The following is a 19,158-nucleotide window of genomic DNA, read 5'->3' on the forward strand; positions in this document are numbered from 1 at the left end:
GGATGGATGGATGGATGGATGGATGCGGGCGATGCTCCGGCTGCCCCGTGCGCACACCGACGGTGGGGGCGGGGTCTGTCGGGGGCGGGTCCATCCGCAGCCCCGCCCCGGTGCCGGTGCCGCGCTCGGTGCAGCCAATGGCAGCGGGGCCCATCAGCTGACCCGCGGCGCCTTCCCAGGTGCGCGCCGGCGGCGGCTCAGAGCGGGCGGCACCGGCACCGGCGGCGCTCCCGCTGTCCTGGGGGCGGGCAGCAGGCACGGAGCGACCGGTCCGGCCATCCATCCATCTCTCCATCCATCTCTCCATCCATCCATCCCTCCATCCGTCCCATCCATCGCTCCCCGCATCCCGGCGCGGTGGCTCGGCGGCGGCAGCAGCGGATGTGCAGCCCCGGGGGACACCCGCGGCAGCGCCCGGCCGGCGGTGAGTGCGTCCGCCGGGCTCGGGGGAGGGAGCGGAGGCTGCGGGAGCACCGCGGGTGCCAGGGCTCCGCTCCGGGCTGCCATGCCGTGATGTGCGGGGAGGGAGCAAAGTTTGCGGCGGTGGCCGCGCCCCCGGTGCCCCCCGGGGGAGTCCCCCGGGCTGCGGGGTCTCGGTGGCTCCGCGTCGGGACCGCCCCGGGGCTGCGGCCGCCTCGCACCTCCGGGGCTGCGGGCTTTGGGCTGCAGCATCGCTCTCTCCTCCTCCTCCTCCTCCTCCTCCTCCTCCTCCTGTGTCGGGTGCGCCGCTGTTCCCCGGGCCGGTTTGCGGTAAATCGGGGGTTCTGGGGGGGAATCGGCGGTCCCGGGTGCCGGCGGTGGGCGCGGGGCCGGCGGTGCGGCAGCGCTGCCCGCGTCCCCCATTTGCATGCGAATGGGAGCGGATCCCGGCAGATGTCCTGCCTCATCCATTCACCCGGAGGAATGCGAGGAGACAAGGAGCCTTCAGTGTGACAATGGCCCTTCAGAAAGCGGCATAAAGGCGCAGTGTGAGCGGGGCCGGGCTCCGCCGCCCTCCTCCCGCGGCCGCGGCTTTGTGCGCGGGGCGCTGCGGCCGCTCCGCACCGGGGGCTGCGGGACCGGCCCGGGGATGCTCCGGGGGCTCTTCGGGAAGTGTGCTGCCCCAAAGGTGCGGGGAGAAGCTCCGGGCAGCGGCAGCGCTTTACCCCGGGACTGCGGGTCCCGGCTCTGGGGCCGCGGGCGGACAAAGGGACCGGCCCCGCTGCCGCCCCTTTGTCGCCCCTGTCAAAGGGCCCTTTGAGCTTGGGGCCGGCCCCCGTTCCCTGCGAGAGGAGGGAGGGCAGCGAGGCGCATTGTGCCGGCGGCTCAGCCCTGCCGGGGCCGCACAACAGATGTTCGCCTGCGATTCTCGCTCTCCCTCAAGTTAATTCTCTCCCCCGGTGCTGGCTCGGTGCGCATTTCCCACCAGGCGACGGAAGGGAAAGTAACAGAATTAAACTCAAAGCAGGCAATAATGTTGTCCAAAGGTGAGAGATCACACGCAGTGTGCTTCTGTTCTTGTCCTGGAGCTGTGCGACGGCTCCCAAGTAATGAGCCCCTTCAATAAAAACTAGTTTGGAAGCCTTTAAATCTTTTCCTTACAAACTTAAAAGGTCCCTATAAAAGGAAGCCGGTATTTCTGAACAAGAAAATAAACCTGTTCTGGCCAATAGCTCAGATGTACCCACAGGGACATCACAGAGCTTTGAATGAGCAGAGGCACACCCAACATCAGCCCTGCTGTTGTCCAAAGGATCCGACCAAACTGCGTCCCAAAGTCTTGCAAGTCAGAATTAATTTAAGAGATGGACACACTGAGAGGGACAAAGCCGTGAACGAAGCATCCCAGATGGGAGTAGTGAAGAGAGGCAGGATGGTTCTGCCTGGGGCAGAGCACAGCCCCTGGTGTCCCTGTCCCTCTGCCTGCAGCCTCTGTTGTGCCACTGCTCCGGGACAACAGCTCCAGTTTAACTTTAACCTCGGCAGTTAAAAGTTACCTGCACAACATTTTATGTAGTCCGTATAAAATGATCTCTCCCAGTGGGCACTTTGGACTTTATTAATAGACCAGTTACTGTGATGACCATAAAGGCTGTTCCATTTACCTGGAACAGACACGATAACACTGCTGCTGCTCAATGAAGGAAATAGGATTTTGCATTAAGTTGGGCACTTATAGAAGGATAACAACTTTTCACGCCAACTGTGAAGGACCTTTTTTACTGCTGTAAAAAATGCTGAGCCCGTCCAAATTCAGGCTGAAAAAAGAAACTTGTGTTCAGTCTGACCTCACAGGGAACAGAGCCCTGGTACAGGCTGCCCCTGGATCCCTGGCAGTGCCCAAGGCCAGGTTGGACAGGGCTTGGAGCACCCTGGGACAGTGGAAGGTGTCCTTGCCATGGCGGGGGTGCCACTGGGTGATCTTCAAGGTCCCTCCCAACCCAAACCAATCTGTGATTCCACGATTCTCTGTGTGTATTTGTTTCCAGCTCTTAGAGCACATGGGATCATTTCAACAAGCAGTGATTAAAGAGTCACCATCATCATCATCATCACCATCCCTGAATCCCCTCGTGCCCCGCAGGCAGAGGAGGGGATGCTGCAGCCTTTGTTTCACTCCCATACAGTAGCGTGGCACTGCAGAAGGCAGGGAAAACTTTTCCTGATCGCTGGTGCTGGATTCCTGCTGCATCCGGCTGCTGCTGCTGCTGCCAAGGAGGGCGGCAGATCCCCGCTCCACGGCTGCTTTTGTAGGGACACTTAAAACACCTTGGATGAATCATAACAGCGGTCAAGTACTGCTGCTACTGCAGCCTGCATGGCTTCATATTCCCTGGAAAGGGGATTTATTGGCATCACTGGGGCTGCAGATTTCTTTTTGTTGTTGTTAGGGATGAGGGAGACTCGTCCACATTTGAACAATATTTTTAAATATTTTTTTAGTTTCTCGTATGAATTTTTTGAAGCCCTGATTTCTGTTAATGACACCAGTCAGTAAATGCAGGGGCTTTGTTCATAAAGCTCTGAGCCACGTTATTTCTGTCTCTTTTGGAGCTGCTCCTCCCCCAGGTGAGTGACTTGCCTGGTCCCAGGTTTGGCTTTGTGTCAGGCTAAGACCAGGATCAGGCATCAGACACAAAACCCAAGGAAAAGAGTTAAGTGATGTTTATAGAACAGCTCTGGTTGAACAATATTTATTTCAGTTTATTTTTCAACCAGCAAAGTAGCAAGATGCTGCAAATATTTACAAGAGGAGCCAAAATTTTCCAAAATAAAAATCCCTCTGTCTTCCTGTGCACTTTGTCACCACGGAGGTGCCTGTTCTTTGAAGCCCTGATTAATATAGATGAGTTGTAATTTTCTGACCAAGCCATCCTAGTTCACATATATTATTCCATTGGCAGACATGTGGTCCCCACAGCTGTCCCCTCATTTGTGTATGAAATGGAAACACTGGTGGCATTTGTAGGTTACCATAGTTACACGAACAATACACGTGTGAGGCTTCATCCTGCCAAGCTCCAGATTTTTTCCTGGCAGACATTTTGTAGACACAGAACTGAAGAAAATCTATGTAAAGTTTTTGGAAGCACATGAATCCAGCCCTCCTCCTCTCTGTTTGTACAGGGCTCATGGACAGGGAGCCTGCGTTTCAGCCTCACCACGGCTGATTCCTGCATCCCCTTCCAGCTGGAACTGCCAGCCTGGACACCCATGATGCTCCCAGCAATCCAGAATTCCAGGCTGTGCTCCAGAGCAGTGAAGTCATTAACAGGGTCAGGCCTTAAACACATCTTTCCCAAAAATGATGTGTGAGTTCTACACAAAAGGGGACTTTGGAGCTGGGATAGTTTTTCTGCTGACTGTGTCAGGAGGGTTGGCAGTGCCTGGGGGGCTCCTGGGAAAGTGGAGAGGTGGGAAGCAGCCAGAACCCCATGCCAGAACAGAAATCCCAGCAAACCCACTACAAATATTCCCATACTCTGTTTTGTCTCTGCAATTAACATGTGGGAAGAAAGATGGGCGAGAGCAAAGAAAATCACAGAGCTGGTTTTGTTGGTTTGTAATTCATTATTAAATAATGGTGTTTCCATGAGATTTGGAGGGCCTGAGTTCTGCACAGGGAACTCACAGGAGCACTTTGATAAGAAACAGTCACTGCAGATGTGCTGAGTTACTCCAGGGCTTTGCCAGTCTCGTTTGTTCCCTGCAGCTGACTAATTAAGTCCTTCACTAAATGGACTCTCAGGTCAGAGCTGAACTCGCCTCCACAGAGGCCTGAGAGCTCCCCAGCTGAAAGTTCTGAACCCCACTCTCTTACTCTTTGCTGCTTCAAACCCTGCAACTTTATTCAAATTTTGTTTTGCTCTTTAGATGTCGTCTTTGCTTTTTTTATGTACGGCACTGAAGAAAAATACTGGATTGGCCTATTTTAGATTGGCCTAATTCTCCCCCTGGTGAAGGCAGGACAAGTCTGGTATCAGTGAGACAAAAATTAGTCTCTGCTCTTAACTTCTCCTGCAAAATATTTTTGTAACTTCACCTTCTATTTCATAAGACCTTAATTTGGTGTTACAAGCCAGTGTTTCCTTGACATTCCATCTGGCTGAATTATTAAAAGCACAGGGCCTGTTTTTTACCTGGAGCAGTTTCTAAAGATCAGGTATTTGCAGTGGAGTATTGCCTTTTTCTTCCCTTTTTAACTAACAGAACAACAAGGCAAAGCAAGTTTAAGTAACGGGTCTGAAATATTTAACAGGGAGCTGCAGTGAGAATGCACTGAGGTTATAAAAGTGCCACAGAGAAACAGCTCTTTCCCTTATTTTATTGGGTACAGCAGCCTTACTACATAATTTTCTGTCCCGAGGTGCTGCCCTTCAGTCCTCAGTGGTCACACAGGGCAGTATTTCCCCTGAACAATTCCCAGCCTGAAGCAGCTCAACACGGAGACAAACCTTACTTGGGGTTTTAGTTAGAAATTTCAGAGGCTGTCAGTCAGCATCTCATTTCCAGGTATTTAATTTAACTAACTCTGGTGATTCCAGCAATTTGGGTGTCTGTCAGCTTGGATTAGAGCAGGAGAACCGAGGGCTTTTGGAAAGGCAGCTGGCAGGGTTTGCCTGGCTGGCTGCTCTGCTGGGAGGGGGTGTTGTGGTGTTCTGTTCTGGGCCTGGGAGGGGGCAGAAGCCCAGGCAGGTGTTGGGGTGGGGGTCTCCTCACGCTCCAGAAGCACCCACAGCTCGTTCCCCATGAACCATCGCTGTCCCAGGGCAGCCTGGGGACTCCTGGGGGTCACTCCCCATCCCAGAGATCAGCTGGGACCTCCTGGCTTCACCCCCGAGGGGCTGCTCTGAGGGTGTCAGAGGCAAGGGAGGGATGGCAGAGCAGCCCAGCCCAGCCCAGCTGGGATGGGGGAAGGTGCAGGGATGAGTCTGAGACCCCTGACCCTCCCCTGATCCTCCCAGGGATTGGGGATCTCCTGCTGGCAACACACACACCTTACCAGGTGAGACTAAACCACATCCCTCCCTGCTCAGCAAACACTTCTCCAAGCTGGAGAAATGCAGATAACCCAGAGCCCTGCCACTGCCATGGACAATTTCACCTGAGGTCGCTGCTCCTTAGTTTATTGCTGTTTTAAAGAGAACACTCATGGTCTAGGAGCCCATGTGGCTGTTTAAATTCATGGGAGGGGTTCCCTGGCTTTCCCCTCCATGCTGGAGTCTCACAGATCACATCCTAAACAAAACACCTAAAAGTTATTCACAGTTCTGCAAAACACCCAAAAGTTATTCACAGACAATCCCTGAGTTTGTCCCAAATTTGCTAGAATAACATTTTACCTTGTTTTAATAAAATATCAATCAAAGCTTGGATTGTCTTTTTGTAATTTGAAAATGTTTATCATTTATATAATGAATCCTTCATTTTCTGTTATTTCATGCATCGTATCATTTATTTGATTAAGCAAGTCCAAAACTATCTAATAAATTCATACCTTGCTAATGTGCTGCATACAATTACTGGGATGCAGATGAGCTACTGATTGGCCTTGTTTAATTTTTAAATTACAAATGATCCATCATTCTAACAGAAATAGAGTAAATATTGATAGTTCCAGAGAGCCACCAGTGACTTTTAATTGCATTGAACAATAACTTATCTTTGCCATAGGTGAGCAAGCAGTTGCAAAAATGAAGTTTTGTAATTGCTCTTTGAAAACAGGGTTTAAAATAGGTTCACTGTAGTAAAAGGCACCAGGTAAGACCAGGTCAGTGTTTGTTTTTTAAGTTCATTGACAAATCTGTTTTCATTTCTCTTTCTGCTCCTTTCAAGTACAAGTGTGGTTTATACAAATTAAACATGATTGTTCCCAAATGAATCACTGTAATTAGGTACAGATTTTATCTATAAACCATCGGTAACTTAAAATTTCGAGAGGAAAAAACTTCCTTTCTGCAAGGCAGCAGTTTTAGTACCTTCACTGATGAAAACTTCCACTTCCCTGGAAAACCTGGGATGTGGGCAAGGCCAGGACTGAAGCTCAAGGAAGAGTTTATAGGTTTCTTCCTAAACACACAACACATTCCACAGGATGTATTTTCTCTTTCTTAATCTCATGAACATCTCAAAGCAAGACTGCTTTGTGCATGGAGCAAAGCATCAGAATTCAGTGGTGCTTGAGATGAAATGGTTAAATCCAGGCTGTGGGGGTTCCACACTCCCAGGCTGGCTGAGCTGTCCTGATCTCATGGCAGTGCTGCCTGAAGGATTTTGGAACACAAATTTCATGTAGCAGAAAGACTCCTGGAAAGGGGATGGCTCGTGGGACACAGCAGTGGAACTGGACAGAAAGTGCTTTTTTCTCAGGTCAGAGTAAAGCCTTGGTTCAGAGCAGTTCCAAACCCAAATCTGTGGCCACTTAATGGAATTACTTCTATCCCTTCCCTTGGTTGAGTTCCAGATCTTTGTCATGGTGCTAACAGCCTTTCTATTAGATCTCAGCACCTCCCATGCTAAATCCATTTATTTTGTTCGTGGTATGCTCACAATCTTTCCTATCAGATCTTCCCATATCAGCCAACTCGATATATGGGTCTATTAACATTTAAATATATATAGCTCAGAAACAGAGAATTGGATTCTATAAGCATAAAACTCTGAAAAAAAAATCAATAAAAGTCTGTTTTATTCTAAGGGCTGAAGTCTGTGTCAGCACATTACATGTACAAACAGTGTAGATATAGATCTAGGCTAATAGTAAAACACAGTTTAAGACTTAATCACTAATAATTGAAAAGCTAACACATACTACAGCCACAGGAAACAGAGTTAGCAAAACAGAGCATAACAAGGACCAGAAAAAGAACTTTTCTTTCCCTTGATTGAAGAATTGAAGATAAGCAATTGAAGCTCCATGCACATACAATTTTTAATAACAAGCCTTATGCATTCCCTACAGCCAGCACCATTGTGTTGATTTATAAATACCTCCAGAGCTCCTGACTCATTCTGGTTGGGATTTATCAGGCACAGGGTTTTTTGGCATCCTCTGGTAGTAACAACCACGTACACACCGGAGTCTTTCCCAACTGTGGGGGATCCTGAGTGACTCACAAAACTGGAGTTTGATCTAGAACTGTGTAGGAAGCAAAATAATCACACTGCCAGAAGCCAGTCAGCAAAAAGGGAGGGAAAGGATTTTCTGTTGCTTCAGGAAAATCCTCTGGAGTTCTGGCATCCCTGTTTCTCCTGGTTAAAAATATTCCTTGTGTGCTCCTTCTTTTGTTGTTATTAACACTTTGCTTCCACTGGCCAAGCTCCTTGGCTCTCAGAGTGGTCAAAAAGCATAAAGGGAATTCTGCTCCAAAACCCAACCTCATCTCTCTCTTCCTGCCCTCTGTCCTCTTCTGGTTTTTTTAGATTTTTCTTTGAATTGTGCTGATTTTGATAGATAGTATGAAGCAGATATTTTCTGAGCTGCTCTACATGAAATCCTCATGAGAGAGGTGCCCCCATGGGTTACAAGATGCTCAGATCCTTCCACGTGGTTCTGAGATCCCAAATATTCCATGACTCAATTCATTTCTACTCTTTAAACATGGCAAGAAGCCAAAGTTGAATTCCTCTACCTTTGGTCCTCTTTCATTCATCAGCCAGCAGATACATGACATGCAAAAAATAGTTGGGAGAGGTCTTCCCATATTAGTTATGCTCTGGAAATTTTAGATACTGTACTAAAAACAATTAGGTTTGAGTTCTCCCTTGCATTTAAAGTAGAGGGCTGGGATGGGTTAGGGCATGAGCAGGGGAAAGGAAAGGTCAGGCAGAAGGGAAGAGCTGCAAGGAAAATCTCAGGGAATGGGATCTTAACCTGGCAGTGGAAAGGGCTGACTCTCAGAAATGCTGATCTGATCAAGTTCATCTGGTGAGGATGTGGCCCAAGAAAAATGATCACAGATAGGATTCTTCTCCATCAAATGGAATCAAAGCTTTGCCTTCACATTAAACCCTGCTGCAGGACAAGAGAACAAGTCCTGGATAACAGAACAGCTCATATTGTCCCAAGATTAAACTCATCCATGAGAAGAAATAAGTAGTAAGAAAGCTGATAATAATTTGTGTTCCTAAGAATATTCCTGCTCAAACACATCTCACCTTTAGGTTTCAAGGCTGTGAAGTGGTTCATGAGGTTTTTTTCTTTCCTAAAGCAAGCAGCCTCTGTAATTTGCCAGCCCCACTGTTTGTCAAGGCCCTGTTATTCCTGATGTTTCTGATATGAGTGGTTAATGGCCATCTGTGAGAGATTTTCCCTCAGTTTCCAGAAGCTGGGTTGCAGTTCTGTGGTGGATTTGATGGGCCATCAATACCCAGTGGCTGCTCCCTGAAAAGGATCCAGCCCCTTGCACTCCAGAGCAGTCTATGAATGAAAACCATTTTTCCCTCTCCTGCAAATTTGCTTCAATATTTTAATGAAAAATACTGTATCAGATGCGAGTCTTAAGAATAAGCCCAAATAAATTACAAATTTCCAAGCTGTAATATGCTGTTTCTGCAGCGCAGACGTTATGAATAGGATGCTCTTTGCAATTCTTTGGTGGAGATAAGAGTAGTATTTTTCAAAAGAACACAGATAAAGCATGCTAAGGTTGTCTTGAGATACAGCAAATCGCCTTCTCACCAGAGCTTTCCCCAAAATTAAACACAGATTTGATTTTGATGGAATGTGTGTACAGATGAAAAGAAAAAGTAGGCATTATTTGCAGGGAAAAAAAAAAAATCCCAAACCTTTAATATTATAAATCCCTGAGGATGTGTTTTGAGGCTTTATACCATTATTACATGTCCTACAGGCCCTTGTTTCTGTATTTCCTTTTAATACCCAGCTCCCATGTTCAGATTTTTTTCAAGCTCTTTCAACTGTCATCATTTTCAGCTTGATTTTTCTGTATTTTCCACAATCCAGACCTGTAAATAGCTTATTTCCTGATCACACTGGAGACTTTAGAAACCTCACACTATAAAAGGCTTATTATCAAGCATGATTCCTCAATATTTTTCTAAATACACAGCATTGCACTTGTAAATTTAATTCCTGGGCAAGGAGCCCATTCTGTGGAAACATCCTGGTTATTAAACTCCAAGTCCTCTTTTTCTAGAAGGTACAAGGTCACTGATGCTGTTGACTGGAGCAAGCCTGACTTTAGTGGCCTGGTTTTAGGCTGGGTTTAGCGTTGAGCTGTGATTTAGAGGATGCTCCTGTTGAGTGCCTCCCCCTGGTAAAGCGCGGCCGGAGGCGCTGGCTCACTGAGCACGGCACAATCCCTGTTTTATCCACGGAAAACGGGGGGTGCAGAGCTGCAGAGACCCTGCTGAAGGGCAGAGCAGGGCAGGGCAGGTTTTACCTCCATCACTCAAACACACAGAGCCCTTTCCTTAAACTCTGCCAGCTGCCTTTAGCCAGCCCGAGCTGCCCTTGGGGCGCTCCCTCTGCAGCACCCACAGGGCTCCAGGTCTCCAGTGTCCCCTCGTGTCCCCTCTCCCACAGTCACAGAGTGGCTCAGGCTGGAAGGGACCACAGTGGGCATCTGGTGCCACCTCCCTGCTCCAGCAGGGCCATCCCAGAGCACAGCAGTGTGTCCAGATGGCTCTGGAGTGTCCCAGGGAGGAGACTCCAGCCCCTCTCTGGACAGTCTGTGGTCACTGCACAGGAAAGTTCTGCCTCATGTTCAGCTGGGAATTCCTGGGCATCAGTTCCTGCCCTTTCCTCTTTGTCCTGCTGCTGAGGGACACAGCAGAGCCTGGATCTTACTGATCCCAGTCTGAATTCCATTTCCCAGTTCCACCTGGAGTTCTGCTCGGCACCACCTGTGCTGGGGTCCCTGGGCAGGGCTGCCCCACCTGCATTGCCCACCTGTCCCAGGCTGCAGCACCTCCTCAGCACTCCTGAGGGATGCAAGGCTGTCCCACAGGATGGGGATGGGGATGCAGGAGATGCAGGAGTCATTAGCAGAGCATTAGCACAGCAGAAATGTCCCAACACACAGCTCCATACTGAGCCTCAGCCTGGGAAAATGTTTCTGTGGAGGGAGGGGAGGAATAGGGGATCAGGGTGTGCTTCTGGCTCACAGCAGCTGCAGAATAAATTGCTTGTCTTAGCCTGAGGTAATTCCTTTGTGTTTCTGATCCCTCCAACTTTTACCTGGGCACACTCAGCGCAGGTGGCTGCTGACCAAAATCTGGGCTGATGCTACTGCAATATAAAAGAAATTCTGCAAGAATGAACTGCAGAATAGTGGAGAGGGAGGATTTGCTGTGGCAGCATCACTGTTTCAAAATGCATCCAGATATCCATGTGCAAACAAGATTGCTGCTCTTTTCAGTGAATTTTAATAGTGACCATTAATACAGTTGTCAGGGAAGTGACAACACTTTGTTTTCCTATTACCAAGCAAAAATGTTTAATATCTGTTCTTCTGAGTTGGCAGGTTAACTGTGAACACTTTTAATGAACAGTTTATTTCATGCTTGTCCCTTCATATTCTCCTCTTCCTGCACTGGAGGTTTAAATGTACTTTTTCTTCCCATCACCCACCCACCCAAACCCTTTAAGAGCCACCAGTAAAGCCATGGCTGCCAGGGCACACCTCTTTCCAAGGAAAACCAAAAGGAAGAATCTTCTCCTCCATAACCAAACACTCATGATTTCACCCAAACAAATTCTCAGTACTGACTAATTGTCAGAACTTAGGTGGAAAGGGAGGAGTTGGACCTCCCCACAGGATGGGAGACAGGAATGATGCTCCAGTTTCTGCCCTCGGGGAGCAGGAAGAAGCCAGCACACCCCAGGCAGCTGCTGTGGGTTTGCTGGTGACAGAAATGTGGTTCCTTACTGAGCAGTGCCATGGAAAATGCATTTAATTAGCTCGGAGTAAAATAATTCCCTCCATATCTCTGACTTAAAATTAGCCATTATTTCTGCTGATATCAAGTTACCAGCTGTTAAAACTGCTGTTGTGTGCTGGAACAGCAGAAAATACGAATCTAACGAATGAGAGGGAAGGCAGGGAATGCTGAAAGCTTTCCTTCACACCCTCAGTACCTGTGACAACAAACACTGCAGAGGTGTCTGGGATCAGACTGGGAAGCTGAGGATCCTGAGCCAAAGGGATGGCTTTTGGTGGCTGCTCTGCTGCCTCTGTAGCTTTGATCAGGGCTGTGCATGGGGTTTTACACGTCCAAACCAACCAAAGCCCATGATTTGGGTTATCCCTTCTGATGGGGGCTGGAGCATGTGGAGCTGCTCAGAATTCACTGGAATTACCCTGGAATTTCATCTCCAGCTTCATCCAAGCTGCCCTGGGTCGGGAGAGACTGAGGAAAGCAACATGCAGCTTGTTTCTAAAGAACATTTGCAGTTAAAGAAAATTAAATCCATTCACAGTAGAAAATAGCTACAGAAGAGAACAAGCCACTAGGAACTTGTAAAATCATATATTTACAGTGATCATAAACCCAGAACTCTGGTCAATAAACCCACAAATGCCTTCTTAGCAAGGATGAACAGGAACTGTAACGTGCATGTAAGAGGATATAAATATTCAACAAAGCAAGATCGAATTTTGAGTTTTTTTGCAACATCAAGACACACTCCTACATATTTTAAAAGAGCCTAGGAAGTGATTTTCAGGCAGTTTGGTTTTTAAAGCATTACATGATTCACACAGGTACATCAGGGCTAAAGCAGAAGTAAAACATCATTAGGGCCCTCAGCTGTGTAAGGCTCCAGCTCCCTTCTCTTCATCCCCTGAGAAGCTGCAGGAGGAATTCCACAGGAATTCTGCAGGAATGTTGGGAGCAATGCTCCCTCTCAGGTGCTCCTGCCCTGGGCCAGGTGCAGAGCTGGAGCAGGGACATGTCCCTGTGTGAGGGGACAGCCCACGGGCACCTCCTGTACCTGCCTGGGATTGTGGCTGGGGGAAAGCACCGTTATTTGTGTTATTCACTGCAAAATGCTGCCATCTGAAAATCTGCAATTAAATCAATTAAACTTCCAATGCCATCAATTTTCCTAGAATTGGCTGGTTTGGGTCAGCTACAAATGTGTTGCTGTGGAGGGGAGCATCCATCAGAGTCAGCACAGCTCAGCCTCCTCATCACTCCATGCTAACATGTTCCCTACTATTACAGTGCCCTTAGGGTTTATTTTTTAATACAGTCTTAGTCAATTCTTCCATCAGTTGGAAGTTATTTGGGAAGGAATGTTGGGCCTGCAGTTGGTTTTCCCCTCTTCAGCAGAGTCTGCTGAGCTCTCACTCAAGTCTCAGCTACCAGAGAGAAAATCTGACTCCACAGGGTCAGATTTATTCTGGGTCCCATTCCTCTAAACACAACCACAGAATAGCAATATAAAAATAAATAATAAAAATGCTGCTGTGGGTGTGTTCTACCTTCAGCACTACATCATAATCTAAAATAAAACACGGTCATTTCATTATCTAATGTGACCAGACTTAGAAACAAGTGTTGCACAAATGGGATTCCTGTCACCACTGTCCAGAGGAGTATTTTAAACCTATTTTAGAAGCTGTATTTTATTATTTTATATAGTAACCTCTTCTGTGGGCTGTGTCATGGTTGAAGCTTTGCTACACTAATTGGAAAATATGTGATTTCATCACTGTGTTCTCTCAGATATCACAGAGTGGTTTGGGTTGGAAGGGACCTTAAAGCCCATCCAGTTCCCCCCCTGTCACCCTTCACTGTCCCAGGGTGCTCCAGGCTCCATCCAGCCTGGCCATGGACACTTCCAGGGATGGGGAGTCCATACAGCACATCCTGCTCATTTTAGTTACACAAAAACCCAAACCTTTTGTTTGACAAGTCTCAACTGCACTCCCCAGAGGGGTTTTCTGATGAAGGGAGAAGGAGAAGGATTTTACTACGACATTTTCCTGGAATATGTGTTCAAAGCCTCCCGATACCCCAGATGTTCTGAGGTGCCTGGACACAGCTGGGTTAATTTAAAAGCACTCTTGCATGAACATCTTCAGGCTAAGCAGATACAAGTGTGGGGCTTACACAGCAATTTGGAATTGTGGTGGAGGGTTCATATGATCACAATGCAGTACAAGCTGCTGAAATAAGGGCAGTACATTCATTTAATCAAATTTACTGTTATTGTTTGGTGCTGAGCTGGATTAAATCTAAGCCGTTATCTGGAACTGATTTGATTAACTCGGATAAATTTTGGCAAAGTTCATAAGCATTTAGCTTCAAACTTCTGAACAAGCAGCTTCCTGAGCCTTAATTCCAGACGCCTGAAATCCGAGCCCTGGGGACAGGGATTGGGTGTTGACAATGAGGTCCTGCTGTGCTCACCAGCACATCCTCCACCCTCAGCATTCCCAGGCCATTCAGACAACTCCTGCAGGGTAAAACTGAGAGGTGTCCATCCCAGAGTCTGATTTTTAGGTAATTCACTCAGATTTCTCATGTAAACTCCAAGGAGAGAGTTCCAAACCCTACCTAATTTACCTTCACCAGATTGGGATTTTTGTAAGAGATTACTGCTCAAATAATGATTGTTTTCAGATATTTTCTTTCAAAAACTGAAGAAACTAAATAATAGATGAACTGTATAGGAGCTGAGCATAACATCTACCCTAATCTGCTTTCAGGACCATCTTCAGGCACTGATTTGCAGAAGATTCTAAAACACTGAGGAGCAGCTGGGAGTCTTCAGAGAATTTCTTAACTTCACTAAACTCAGAAAATCATCCTCCACCTTTCTGGATGTCCAAGCCTTTCACCTTAAACGTCAAGCTTTACATTTTCTGCCTGATAGGGGATCACCCTCTTCCTCCGTGGGGATTTTAGGGGGCCGGGGAGCTGAACCCCCTTGCTGGCCAGCATGGCAAAGGTTAGAGTTGTTTTAACTGTCTGCCAGTTGGTGCTAGAATTGTTAATGAATTCATTAACTGAGTCTTCCATACAGAGCAATGAATGTCCACAGCTTTGTGTCTGTGAAATCAGGCCCTGGTTTACACCCCAGTCAACCTACAGGGAAGCCACCACAGTTGACTGCAACGACCTCCGGCTAACAAAAATCCCCAGCAACCTCTCCAGTGACACTCAAGTCCTTCTGCTACAAAGCAACAACATTGCAAAGACCACAGATGAGCTCCAGCAGCTCTTTAATTTAACAGAATTGGATTTTTCACAAAATAACTTCACAAGTATCAGAGATGTGGGGCTCTCCAATCTCACTCAGCTTACGACTTTGCACCTGGAGGAGAACCAGATCACGGAGATGACTGACTACTGCCTGCAAGACCTCTGCAATCTGCAGGAGCTCTACATAAATCACAACCAGATCAGCAGCATCTCTGCAAACGCATTCTCTGGCCTGAAAAACCTTCTGAGATTACACCTCAACTCCAACAAATTAAAGGTTATTGACAGCCGCTGGTTTGATTCTACTCCCAACTTAGAGATTCTCATGATTGGAGAAAACCCAGTGATTGGAATACTTGATATGAATTTCAAACCACTCTCAAACTTAAGGAGTCTCGTTTTGGCAGGTATGTACCTCACAGACATTCCTGGCAATGCCTTGGTAGGCTTGGATAGTCTTGAAAGTCTTTCTTTTTATGACAACAAATTGGTAAAAGTTCCTCAGCTTGCACTTGAGAAAGTTCCCAATTTAAAATTCCTGGATCTCAACAAAAATCCAATTCATAAAATTCAAGAAGGGGATTTTAAAAACATGCTCAGATTGAAAGAGCTTGGGATCAACAACATGGGAGAGCTCGTGTCCGTCGACAGGTACGCGCTGGACAACCTGCCTGAACTCACAAAGCTGGAAGCCACCAACAACCCAAAGCTGTCTTACATCCATCGCCTGGCGTTCCGCAACGTCCCTGCCCTGGAGAGCCTCATGCTCAACAACAATGCCTTGAACGCTGTCTACCAAAAGACGGTGGAGTCCCTCCCAAACCTGCGTGAGATCAGCATCCACAGCAACCCGCTCAGGTGTGACTGCGTCATCCACTGGATCAACTCCAACAAAACCAACATCCGCTTCATGGAGCCTCTCTCCATGTTCTGTGCCATGCCCCCGGAGTACCGGGGACAGCAGGTGAAGGAGGTGCTGATACAGGATTCAAACGAACAATGTCTTCCAATGATCTCTCACGAGACCTTTCCCAACCACTTAAACCTGGACATCGGCATGACGGTGTTTTTAGATTGCCGGGCCATGGCAGAACCTGAGCCAGAAATCTACTGGGTCACTCCTCTGGGCAATAAAGTCACGGTGGAAAGCCTCTCTGACAAATACAAACTGAGCAGCGAGGGCACCTTGGAGATCTCCAACATCCAGGTGGAGGACTCCGGGAGATACACCTGTGTGGCTCAGAACATAGAAGGGGCTGACACGAGGGTCGCCACCATCCGGGTGAACGGAACGCTCCTGGATGGCACCCAGGTCCTGAAGATCTACGTTAAACAAGCCGAATCCCATTCCATCCTGGTTTCTTGGAAAGTCAATTCCAACGTCATGACGTCCAATTTGAAATGGTCATCGGCCACGATGAAGATCGACAACCCTCACATCACCTACACCGCCAGGGTCCCGGTGGATGTGCACGAATACAACCTCACACATTTACAACCCTCTACAGATTATGAAGTGTGTCTGACGGTGTCCAACATCCATCAGCAAACACAGAGATCCTGTGTCAACGTCACCACCAAAAACGCGGCTTTTGCGCTGGATATTTCCGACCAGGAAACCAGCACGGCACTGGCAGCGGTGATGGGATCCATGTTCGCTGTCATCAGCCTCGCCTCCGTCTCTGTTTATATTGCAAAAAGGTTTAAGAGGAAAAACTACCACCACTCATTGAAAAAATATATGCAAAAGACCTCTTCAATCCCCCTGAACGAGCTCTACCCTCCACTTATTAATCTCTGGGAAGGTGACAGTGAAAAAGACAAGGATGGCTCTGCAGAGACCAAGCCAACCCAAGTCGACACATCCAGAAGCTATTACATGTGGTAACTCAGAGGATATTTTGCTTCTGGTAGTAAGGAGCACAAAGACTTTTTTGCTTTATTCTGCAAAAACGACGAGTTGAAGACTTTTGTATTTTTGACTTTGCTAGTCCGTGGCAGAGCGGTGAGGACAGGTGGATATTTCAGGATTTTTTAGTATAGCGTATCGCAATGGGTTGACACAAATGGCAGCTTCACCTAGCTTCCACTTCTCCCTTTATTTTCTTTGGGTGGTTTTTTTTTTTTATTCCTTTTTATTTTTATTTTTAGTTATTGTGCTAAACTTAACGCTGTCCTAACTCCAGTGCTGAATTAAGAAGGAGAGGCCGTTCTCCCGAAGCCATCGTGGGGCAGGATGGAGATCACCCCCAGTTCTGGACCTGCTGTGAATTAGGTTTGTGACCCTGGTCTGAGGACTCTACCCTGAGAAAAGGAGACCCTGAATGATGTTAGTTGACTGTACTGTAATGTTGTATCAACTGATTTGAATGTTTTTGACTTTCAACAATGAGTTTTCTTTTTTTATTATTATTATTATTTTTGTAGTAGTTGAAGGCTTAGGTAAAGCTAACAGGCAATAGGAATATGTACATCCAGTTTTTTAATGTAACAGACTAAATGTTAATTGTTCTCTTATTCTTTTTATTCTATTTAGTAGATACTTTGGAAGAATTACTAGAGTTTTGTTGTGTTTAAATCACCAACACACGGTGTTTAATGAAGGCAGAGCTGTAATAAATTTAGTTTTGTTCTGATTTTTTTAATTTAGAAGTCACAATAATGTATTGGGTTTAGATGTCACTAGTTTGACTGGTGATCATGTTTTGGCATAAAATATATCCAAAATGTTATATAAAAATATCGTGGGGGGTTTTTCTTGATGAAATGAAGTTCCAGGTTCAGGTTTTTTATGCATTTATGTTAATAGCAGGGTTTTCTCTGCACTTAAGAGGGCAAAATATGGAAAATAATTTATTGAGAAAAATGTCTCAGCATGGCTTTTGGACTGAGAGTCACATGCAGAATCAAAACTGTTTGGTGTAGGGTACACAGCAAAAAGAATTCACAGAGTGTGTAACAGGACTTTTTCCTTTTTGTATACTTTTCTGTTTATATCCTGAGCTAAAATAGAAATGAAGCTGACATTTAGCTGTCATTACCATCAGTTAGGACAAAAAAAAAACCTCAGTGCTACCAAACTGAAATAAACCAGTTGAATCTCGGAACATACTTGAAAAAAAAAAAAAATATTTGGATGAATGTTCTTCCAAAAGCAGAAATTAAGATTAAAACTACAGTTACATTTGGTCCAATACTGAACTGTACTTTTTACAGGCTTAAAATTAATCGGTATTCTGAGTATTTTCCTGAATTCCTGTGGTAAAAGAGAGCAGCAGTGTTCTGTGTGCACTGGGTACGATATAAAGGCATCATTTACAGTTGAACCTACAGAAGTGTTGTCTGTTGTCTTTTCTGAGTCCCTGGAAGTTCTGCACACGAGTCAGGAGCAGGGTGGGCTCTGGTGAATACATGGCCACATCACACTGCACCCCTCAGCAACAAGCACAGCATTTTCCACACTTTCAGTGTGCAATTCTTACACATTTTTACACAGCAAACAAGTTCTTAGTAAGTAAAATTTCCTTGTTCAAATAACTGATGTGCCTGGGGCTGTGTGAAGTTTTTTAACTCATTGGCTTCTCAAATATACCCAAGACCCCTCAAAATTTACAGATAAGCTTCAAACTTCTTTTTCCTTGTCTAAAAGTGAAAAGTTACCAGCATTGTTTCACTAATCAGCTGCCTTGGTACAAAACCCTGAGTCCATCCCTTGGACAAGCTGCCCCATTGGTCTTGTGTTCCCACATGAGGCTGGGTGAAGGTCTTAATTACACATTTCAATCAAGTATTTGTGCTGCTGCACACCACCTTTCCTATGTTCAGGAGATCTCATACATTTTTAATCATGTGACAATTAGATTTTGGGGCTAGGCAAGTGTCTTTTGATCATGGAAAAGTAACAGAGTGAAAGCATTTCTTCATCACCTTCTCCTGGATTTGTTTTTAATGTTAATGGGACATTTCCTCATGTTGCCTTCTCCAGAAGAGCTTCAGAGCAATAATTATCTTGTCTATAGCCTAGTCTAACCTTAAATCTGCAGTCACAATCAATTTAACTGAGATATCTTCTGCAGCAAATATTCACTACTTTAGCCAGAGAAAAGGACACTGAGGACAAGGCTGGCCACAGAATGTTGGCTTTTAGCTTGCATGACATCATGAAATTGTCTCTGGAAAATAATTAATTGAACAGGTGTCAGAAGAAGGTGCAAAGCAAGGCCCCTTTTCCATCATCTCAATGTCCTGCAGCATTTTCCTGGGATCACACAGCTCTACCTGAACCTCCCACCAAACTGGTGGGGAAAACATCACTTTTGTTTCCTCAGTGACCATAAAAGCTAACCTGTGCAGGGGGCTGCCCTCCAGAAGAGCCATCCTGCTCTTCCTCCATCCCCATCTCCCATCCTTGATCCCAAACGAGCTCGATCCCATCTGAGCCAGCTTGTGCTGGTGGACACAGCCCACAGCACCTCTGAGTGTGTGTGTGGGGGCAGATCTGTC

At 46.5% G+C, this 19,158-nt stretch overlaps 1 protein-coding gene across 1 annotated transcript; it reads left to right on the forward strand.

Annotated features, from left to right (window-relative positions):
• Positions 1–183: 183 nt before the first annotated feature.
• LRRN1 (leucine rich repeat neuronal 1) lies at positions 184–17,987 on the forward strand. The gene is made up of 2 exons (XM_015641428.2): positions 184–424; positions 14,160–17,987. Exon 2 carries the CDS (start codon positions 14,393–14,395, stop codon positions 16,541–16,543), a length of 2,151 nt encoding a protein of 716 aa, XP_015496914.1. The 5' UTR covers positions 184–424; positions 14,160–14,392; the 3' UTR covers positions 16,544–17,987.
• The last annotated feature ends 1,171 nt before the right edge of the window (positions 17,988–19,158 follow it).

The sequence above is a fragment of the Parus major genome, chromosome 12, assembly GCF_001522545.3.
Source record: "Parus major isolate Abel chromosome 12, Parus_major1.1, whole genome shotgun sequence".
NCBI classification, from domain to species: Eukaryota; Metazoa; Chordata; class Aves; order Passeriformes; family Paridae; genus Parus; species Parus major.